General features: G+C 48.1%; 1 protein-coding gene across 1 annotated transcript in view; it reads right to left on the reverse strand.

Moving 5' to 3' along the window:
- The window catches only part of ephb6 (eph receptor B6), a 38,617-nt gene extending 30,507 nt beyond the window's left edge, over nt 1–8,110 (reverse strand). The window contains exon 1 of the mRNA XM_076041129.1: nt 7,997–8,110. Within this exon, the coding sequence (XP_075897244.1) occupies nt 7,997–8,054 (58 nt within the window). The 5' untranslated portion in view covers nt 8,055–8,110. The remainder of the gene's footprint in view (nt 1–7,996) is intronic.
- Nucleotides 8,111–9,665: the final 1,555 nt, after the last annotated feature.

Consider the following 9,665-nt stretch of genomic DNA (forward strand, 5'->3'; position numbering starts at 1 on the left):
TGCTGAACCAGGCCGTCATTACCCACCGCCACAGGCAGCCGGAGGAGCAGGAAGAGGAGGAGGAGGAGGAGGAGGAGGAGGAGGAGGAGGAGGACGGAGGGTGGAGGAGCGAGGCCAGGAAGGGGATTAACGCGATTCCGCAAATAAGCATGCACACGTCAAAGGGGGAGTTATGAAAAAAAAAAAATTTTACGGGCCCCTGAAAGTCGCGTGTAAGATGACAGAGCAGGGGAGAGACGGAGGAGGAGACCCCCGGGAGCAGGCAGCAACAGGCGCAGGTAGGAGGAAGTTCCAAACAAAAAGTGACTCTTGATGAGGAGTCGTAATGGGTGGTTGGGATTTCTCGCAATGATAGGGCGGGTTATTATCCAGGAAGGGTTTTATGGGCAGACGCGTCTTAAAGGAGCAGTTGGACTCTTGAAAAAGGCACTTAAACTACAAGCAGGCTGAGTGAAGAAAAAGCCCTTTACAAAAGAACACGTTTTCAGGGTGGATGCCTCACTGCCATACTGGCATTTTCTTCTGGGCTCCAACATTATAGCGTTATTTTCGGAAAGGTCAAGCTAACAAACGGTTCTGGAAAGGGAGTAAGAAAATTTCATGTTTGGAAAGAAAGGACAACGATTTAGAGGTTTAGCTCGGCCTAGCTTAGCCCAGCGAAACTAAGTCGTTGTTGCAACGTGATAAAATAGATTTTGTTCATTTAAAGTCTAGTTTTCCTCATTTCTCTTTCTTCCAGCTAGCACCTTCTACGCTAACGGCAACACCCAGCTACAATTTGCAACATTGGTATTCATAGATTTTCCGCCAACCAAAGGAATGTTCAAGAAAAAAGCATTGGCACAATCTTACAGGGGTGTGCACTTTAGGAATAGAAATGCTCCACATTCATACTGACACACAAAGTCATGACGGGACTACATAAAACCATCTGAGCGACGTCGGCCACAAATCCTACTGGAAAAACGGCCTTCAGCAGAGCTGCGGCCCAGCCATCCATCTTTCTCCCCTCATATTATTCTTAATCCATCAGACTGGATCTCCATTTACCATCCAAACAGGCCGGCGGCCGCAGACACGCTGGATTTTCATCGCCATCTTCACCAGCGACGGCCAGCCGAGGAGGAATGTAAACAGGAGGGCGGATCGGTTTTCTGGGCTAATGCGGCGGTGACGCTGGCGGCGACGCCCCTCGGCCCCTCAGCCGTCAGACTCCTGCCCTCGTCCCGCCCGGCCGCTCCCGATGCCAACACGCAAACTGCCGCGTTTGGCTCCAATTTGAAATCCAAAACTGTAAACCACATTCCGGCTCGTCACGGCCGTCCGCGACCCAGCCGTTTATCTTTCAGTCACGCTTTGGCAGCGACTCGGCCGCCTGTCCGCACCGGCCGCTTTATCTGTGACTTTATGGGCTGTGACGTTGACCGACTCCGAGCAGAGAGTCTCGGCTCGCAGCTGCCAGGGGCCTTCGAGTGCCTCATTATCACGACGGCACTCAGAAGTGACCCCCCCCGAAACGGACACATCAAAAGACGCACTTCAAACTAATGATTGAAAATGACTGATAGAAAAAAATCCTTCACGAGCAGTAATTATTCCTAACAGACTTCCTAAAGATAACAAAGTCTAAGGTCTAGTAAAAACAGTACAAAGTGTCAGAGAAAATTTAAAATTGATTAATCAAAACACGTCAAGCCTCACATCTCTGGCACAAAGGACAAAATGAAATACTATAAGAAAAAAAGACCCCCCGCGCGCGCGCACACACACACACACACACACACACACACACACACACACACACACACACACACACCAGGTAACAGGGAACAGGTGGAAACAATCAGGGCGGGGAAACACTCAAGAGGAAAAATCTAAACGTTCTCTACTTACTGTTTTAATTCTCATCACATTGCACTATTTACTGTTTACATCATCTCCACTTGCACTTTATCATCTGTTTGTTACCTGATGTCTATTTGCACTATTTGATGGTATTTCATATTTGCATTAGTATTTTTATTTAAATTTTGAATTTTGAATTCATTGAAATTGTTTTTTTTTTAAAGGCACCATGGTTTAAAAAGTGGCTGTCCAATTCCCCTGTGTAAAACAATGGAGAATTAAGGTGACTCTGATCCTGATTCTGATGCTGATCAGTGAGAGGGTTAATTTTCCAAAATGAACGCAGAAGTCGGCAAACGACACAGACAAGACAAAAACCAAACAACTTGAATCCTCCTGGACATGATGACACTTGTATCCGTAACGGCACACTCGTGTGACTCATCAGTGAGGGGCGACGTGTTAGTGTCATTACGGAGCTCTCGGCCGCCACGGAAAATTATGTTGCTTTGAAAATGGCAGGCGGAGAGAGAGAGAGAGAGAGAGAGAGGGAAAAATGCAGCTAAAAATAACACACGGTCACCATTAAGTGCTGCCGTGTCAGTGACAAGGCTGCTGCTGCTTCTGCTGCTGCGTCCGCCACCTCCTTCTGTCGACGTGGGATTGGTGTCCTCCTGCAGGAGGCTGCAGACTGGCTGGGTGGAGAGCAGCAGGAGCTCGAGGAGCCGGTGGAGCAGCAGGAGGAGCATACGAAGCAGCAGGGGGAGCAAGAGCAGTAGGAGGATCAGGTGGACCAGCAGGAGGAGCAGGAGCAGCAGCAGGAGTAGCAGGAGGATTGGGAGGATGAGATGGAGCAGCAGGGGCTGCAGCAGAAGGAGCAGTAGGAGGAGCAGGTGGAGGAGCAGGAGCAGCAAGAGCAGCAGGAGGAGCATTAGCAGGAGCAGTAGGAGAGTCAGGTGGAACAGCGGGAGCAGGGGGAGCAGGAGCAGGAGCAGTGGGAAGATCAGGTGGAGCAGCAGAAGCAGCAGCAGAAGCAGCAGCAGGAGCAGCAGGAGCAGCAGGAGCAGGAGGCCCTCGGTGGCTTGTGTGTGTGTCGCCGTGGTCGCTCCCACTGCGACAAGCGCGCCATTTCTTTCCTTTTAACACTTTTCCCCCTGATTCCCGGAGCAGCGAGCGGCGGCTCATTACACCTCGGATCAGGACGATAATCAGACAAATTAAATCCCGTCGGCCTGCGACGGCCTCCAAGTGAGAGCATAAACATGCCTCCGATTTTTCACAGCCGGCTGATTCCTTTGTTATGTAATCAGTGGTGAGGAAGGAGGGAAGAAAAAAAAAATCCTCCCAGAACCATTATTTTAGGCTTTGGTTGCTACAGCGTTCGCACGGTCCAACTTGATTTTAATAATAGTTTAATAAAAAATCCAAAGTTTCATAGATCAGATCGTCGCTGCTTCGAAAAGGTCACTTTAAGCAAAATATTTTCTGTTAATCAAGGACGATTTTTCAAATGACTTTGCATTTCTCTCTTATATGAGTGTGTGTGTGGTTCTGTTTCTCCATGCTTTTAATAATTTATTTAAAAAAAAAAAAAGATTATTTTGACAACTGAAATAAAATTTCTAAATTAAAAAATTGGATTCAACAAATAAATGGTCGGTTTATTTTTTTCTACAACTTAGTATATTTCACACCCTTTGAATGTTATCCTGCTTTATTAAAACATCGCAGGTTTAATACAACCTACGATTTGACATTTCATCTCATTTTGAAGCCAAAATTGGCCATTTGTGCAGGATCGTGCTGGAGGGCAAGCGAGCTGATGAACACAATATAAACACTACAAAACGTTTGTTACAGATAAATGCGAGATGAAGACGTGTAATTCCGCAATTACGTCCCACTGCTTCACCTCAGGAAACTCAGTCACTGACATTTTGGGCTGTTTTTGGCCGTGGTGGAAGTTTGTTATAGTGGCGTAACCAGTTTGAATTGTTTGCCTTCAGTTGACAGACGGATCCAGCGCGGCGCAGCGCTGAGGGCGGCAGCGGTGGTGGGGCTCTACACAGTGGTGTCCGCAGGTCGGCCGGCTTTAACTATCAGTTGTCTGGGTTTGTTAGTAACAAAAATGAAGTCACGACAGGGGTGGACATTTTTCAAACGCTGGGCAAACGTTAACACTGAAAAATGGGTCTAAATGTCCTAATGGCAACTACTGGTACAGCAGCAATATATGTGTGTATAGACACACACACACACACTCACATATATTACTGAGCTGAGCCAAATGATGTGGGTCACAGCTCGGAGCTGGGATTTCCATCACCGGTGTAAAGGTTTTAACGGGCCGAGGCGGGGACTTAAAAACGTCTGATGTCATCACAATATAAATTTGATTGGCTGAGCAGTGGACCAGCGCTTAACCTGTGGGCCTCATCATGAAAACATACAGGAGACCATTTGTTTGGAGCCATTTGTAAAGTTTGGCTAAACCAACAGCTGAATGCTCAGTAACCATTTTGAAAACAGCGGGTTGTTTTTTGTGTGTGCGTTGTGTTTATGATGCACGGAAAAGTCACGCCAGAACTGGGTCTTGTTTTTGCAAAAGCGCAGCAACAAGTTGTGTAATTACTTTTCATCTTAGTAATTTGTCATGAATAATTAATTGCTGGTGGGATTTGCAACCACTGACTATTGTGAATTAAATTAATAATTCATTGTATTTGTTTTGATACTCCAGCACTGAAAAAGACAATGTAGTTGCAGCAAAAGTAGCAACTATTTTGAAGTAACCTAAATATGAAAAATATGTATATTTATATATATATATATGTATGTATATATATATATATATATATATATATATATATATATATATATATATATATTTATATATATATATATATACATATATACATATATATATATATATATATATATATATATATATTTATATAAATGCATATATAAATATATATATATTTATTTATATATGTATATTTATATATATGCTGAGAGAGAGAGATGGTTCTATTTTTTTTGCAGTTTGTACACAACATTGATACTTTAGTGCACGTTCAGAGATCCGCACTAACGACGCCTGGTCGATCTGTGGATGTGCGGAGCTCAGCGAGCAACCGCTGCAGCTCCGCTCAACCATGACAGCTTGGAGCTGGAGGGGCATCAGGTGCTCCTCCAGCTCCAGCGCCAGCCAGCCAGCCAGCCAGCCAGCCAGCCCAACGCGAGCACGCAATCCTCCAGCTGCAGCTGTTCGGAGAGCAGCCAATGAGGCGGCGTGGAGAGTTAACTGAGCTGAATGACGCTAACGACGCTAACGGCGCTAACGACGCTAACACGGTGGCAAAATCGCAAAGGGAGAGCTGCCAAAAACCGCTTTTCGCCGCCAGAAAAGACACCTTTACAATGAGTGTGTGAAAGTTCTCGATCGTCCATGTTCCCTTAATGAAGAAGGGCTGAGTTGAAGTTGAAGTTGAAGATCGCAAGAACAGCAAACAAGATGGCGACGCTATATCAAGTATCGGCGGGAAGTTTGCCGGTGACGCACAAAGTGCACTTGGCCCGGCGGCGCCACAAAACGATACAAAAGGCACAGACGGTCAACACACCCGTCCAGCCACGCTGCACAACGTCATCCATCAAAGCGCAATGACAGGCCAAACCCCCCCGCGCCACATCCCCTATCTATCCAACCAGAGTCAAAGGCGTCGCGTCATGTGGATTTGTATGGAAAGTCTCTGGGCTATTGGGTTAATACTGTATTACGTCCAGCTCTATTTCAATTACACAAACAGAGTCAATGGGCCGGTGTGTGTGTGTGTGTGTGTGTGTGTGTGTGTGTGTGTGTGTGTGTGTGTGTGTGTGTGTGTGTGCGTGCAGCCACTGTCCCTCGCTGGCCTGCCGCTCTCATCTTAGTCCAGGCCATCTGTTCCCATCGAGTGGCGGCGTTGAGGCCCCACATGTAAGTTACCTCTGCCGCAACACACACACACACACACACACACACACACACACACACACACACACAAACACGCGCATACTGACACACACACTGACACGCACTCGGCTGTTAACTAGAGCCAAAAAAATTAGGGGGGGGGGGGAGGGGTGAGCGCAAACAGGTGCAGCTTTTTTTTTTCCTCCCCCGTGTGCAGTCAAATCCTTTGAAAGCGATTGCGTGCCGACTGCTGAGACCCCCCCCCCCCAAGCTCACCCACCTACTCCCCCCACACACCCCCTCCTCCCTCCCTCTTGCACTGACTGGGGGACGCAGGGAATCTGCTGCTATGTATATAGGAAGATATGCATGTGATAACATGCATGCACATAGCATGTAGAGATGCACAAACACACACACAGCATGTAGAGATGCACACACACACACACACACACACACACACACACACACACACACACACACACACACACACACACACACACACACACAGAACAAGATTGAAGGCAGTTTGAGTCACCCGGTGGTTGAGCAGCATTAGACCCACTTAAAGCGAGAGTTCACCCAAAATTGAAATCTCACCCACGTTTCACCCATGTTTTTTTTTTTTTTTTTCTAAATAGGTTTTGGTGACATTTTCCAGCCCGTATAACCAGTCTGGAATTTTAAAGAGGGAGAGAATTGCAGCTGCAGTTGGCAGTCGACGGCGGCTATGCACAGCATTAAAGAAAAAAAGAAAAGAAAAAAAACCTCAACAACAATAAAAGACAAACATAGCCGAGCCGGCTTCCAGACTGCTGCTGCTGCTGCTGTCCTCCGAGTGGACTGGACTGGACGCTGCGGTCGTTGTCCACTTTGACTGGAAACTCTGATGTCAGTGCGGCTCTTTATCCTCAATACCGACTGCAGCTTCCTGCCCGGTAGCCGCGTTGACGAAAAATCCGCCAGGTCATGGTCGTCCTCTGTTATATTCCTTTTTTTTCTCGTGCGCTTTTATCATTCGAAATGACTTGACGCAAGCAGCGCCGTCGCTATCCGAGGCGCCTCGGCGTGGAAACTTCCATAGGAGCCAGCGAAACAGGGCGGGCGGCGGCCTCGCTGATCTCGAAGATTATATTTATTTATTTATTTATTTATTTATTTATTTATTTATTTGTTCATTAATTTCACATTGGAGAAATCCCGACTGCGTGGAGCAGTTTCCCTCCTGGGACATCCATGATGGTCATGTGGGCTGCAGCACCGCGAGACCATCCTTGGGTGAACGGCAAGTGGGTGAAATTTCAATTCTGGTTGTTGGAACCAACTATCGGCAGAAGTGTCGCACGCAGTCTCTCACTCTCACACTCACTCTCTCAACACTTGCCCACTCTCTCTTGCACTTTTTTTTTTTTTCCTAAAGCATTTATGTGGTTGCAGAAGGGACAAGGGGAGTGGGGGGGGGCGGAGGTCAGGGGTCGCCGGCCCTCACATCCATAAGGAAACTGGGTTCTGCAACTTAGTATTCATTACCCAACCCAGCCTCAATTTCCATATTCTTTTGTTGCGGGAGGTGGATGCGAGCGCACCTGGCACTTTGATGCCGCCAGAGTCCCGTCTGATGAGCTGCCACGGCGGCGACGCTCGCACGCGCTCGCTCAGTCGGCGTGCAGCACAAAGAAGCAGCGAGCGCCCGGCGGCGCAGCATCCGAAACAGTTTGTTTGCACAGCGGGAGGAGGAAGAAAAGAAAAAAAAAAGGCGCTGAATATTTCGGCTGCTCCCCGGAAAAAATCGAAAGTCTGACGGGGCCGAATGTGACTTTCCGGCGGTATTCCGGCCTCTTAACAGTGCCGGAGTAGTTTCGCTTCTGGGTCCAAAGCGGGCTGCTGTTTTTCCTTCTCTCTTTCTTTCCTTCTCTCTTTCTTTCTTTTCACACACATTCTGAGAAAGAGAGCGAGAGAGAGAGAGAGAGAGAGAGAGAGAGAGAGAGAGAGAGAGAGAGAGAGAGAGCAACAGAAACCTACCAAGGGTCCATCCTTCAGCAGCACATGATGGGAGCGCTGCTGCAAACTCTCCAGCCAGGCACAGCAGAAACACACACACACACACACACACACATGCACGCACGCACGGAGGGACCCGGATCACGAGTGTAAACACGGCGCGGAATAAGAAAGAAGAAAAAGTTTTCTTTTTACCTTCCTCAGCTGAAAAAGGCTGGAAGAACAAACAGAGGAGCAGAGAGACACTCCACATCTCCACCACAGAGTGACACTGACAGAGAGAGGGAGGGAGGGAGGGAGCATGGAAGAAGGAAAATAGAGTGAGAGAGTGAGAGAGAGGGAGAGAGGGAGAGAGCGGGTGGAGGCGGAGCCTGTTCGCTCCCTTTATCAGAGAAGAGAAGGGGGAGAGAAAGAGAAGGATGGGGGAGGTCGGTTGGATGAATGGGTGAGGAGGAGGAGTAGAGGAGGAGGAGTAGAGGCGGTGAGGGGGGGGGGGAGAGAGGGGGAGCAGAGAGGAAGGGGGCTTATTTGCAGAGTGGTGGCGGCGAGAGAAGTAAACAAGCGTCGTCGCCAGAGAGATTATTCATATTAAAGGGGAAACAAAGACCGTGAGGAGAGACTGAGGAAGGAGGGAGGGAAGAAAGGATGGAGGGAAGGATGGAAGAAACAAGTTTTCCCGGTCTGATAGAGTGTCTCGACATGTCGGTGCCAGAGCCTGGCAGCCACTGCAGCCTGCACCCTCACGTCCGCACCAACTTGAGAGTCCCATTTATTTCCCTCAAGCTGCGACCTGTGAGAACGTGTACACACACACACACACACACACACACACACACACACCATCATCCTGGATCTCTCTCTCTCTCTCGCTCTCTCTCTCTCTCTCTCTCTCTCTCCCTCTCTCTCTCTGGAAAATGAAATCAAAAATAATTCTCACTCTCCTCCCCTCCACCGCCTCACAGGACTGCTCATCCAGACAGCTTCTAGACACGCACACTGCTCCCCCCCCACCCTCTCTACCCAGCCCCCTCTACCCAGCCACGCGCGCCTCTACTTGGCTCAAGCGCGCCCCTCGCTGGTCAGAGTGCGGCACTGCAGCTGCAAGCTTGTTGACGGGGCCTGTCATGCCCCATTTCACTCATTTCTCTCCACTCAGTGGGTGAAGTGGTGGTGGGGTGGGGGGGGAGAGGCTTGGCACACTTGTATAGCCTCTTTCCCAGCCTGACTTGGGTTAGTGCTTTCCCCCCCCTTCCCTTCTGTGGTCCTTTACACGGATGAAATGTGTCGGGGGGACAACAAAAAAAACCTCGTGATTATTTTTACGTTACGTTTACATCGTTATCCGAAGACATTGTCTGTGGATCATGCTATTATTTAATGAGTGGAAAAATAAGTACGTTTGAGTTGCTTTTACACATAAAGAAAATAAATCAGGATTTCCAGCGTCGTCGTCTTTCAGAATTAGATTGGACTCTTACTCCCGGGGAGTTCTGTGTTTTATTATTATAATGCTGCGGCTGAGAAAATGCTGGTGGAGATGACGATTCCCTTACATCTCAAAATAAGTTCTATGTTTAGCTTCTGAAGCCCGGCCCCCCTCAGGGAAAGACGTGACCTCGAAACTCCTCACGCATGCAACTCCCCTTAATTTTTTATTATTTTTTTTTAATGGTGGAGATGTTTTTGTTTTTTTTTGTTTTTTCAAGCCAGACTGCAGCAGCTTCGGCTAAACATGCAACTGACGCGTGTGACTGAGCGCTCGGCTCGCGTTGGATCAGCAGACCGTTAAATGTCACGACACAGAAAAAGGGAAATGGTGCGCAGAAAGGGGGCGGGAACAGAAAATACCAGAGAAAACTTTTCA

This window comes from Nelusetta ayraudi, unplaced genomic scaffold, assembly GCF_046127955.1.
Source record: "Nelusetta ayraudi isolate G7.1 ecotype Tasmania unplaced genomic scaffold, CSIRO-AGI_Nayr_v1 ptg000063l, whole genome shotgun sequence".
Classification (NCBI taxonomy): Eukaryota; Metazoa; Chordata; class Actinopteri; order Tetraodontiformes; family Monacanthidae; genus Nelusetta; species Nelusetta ayraudi.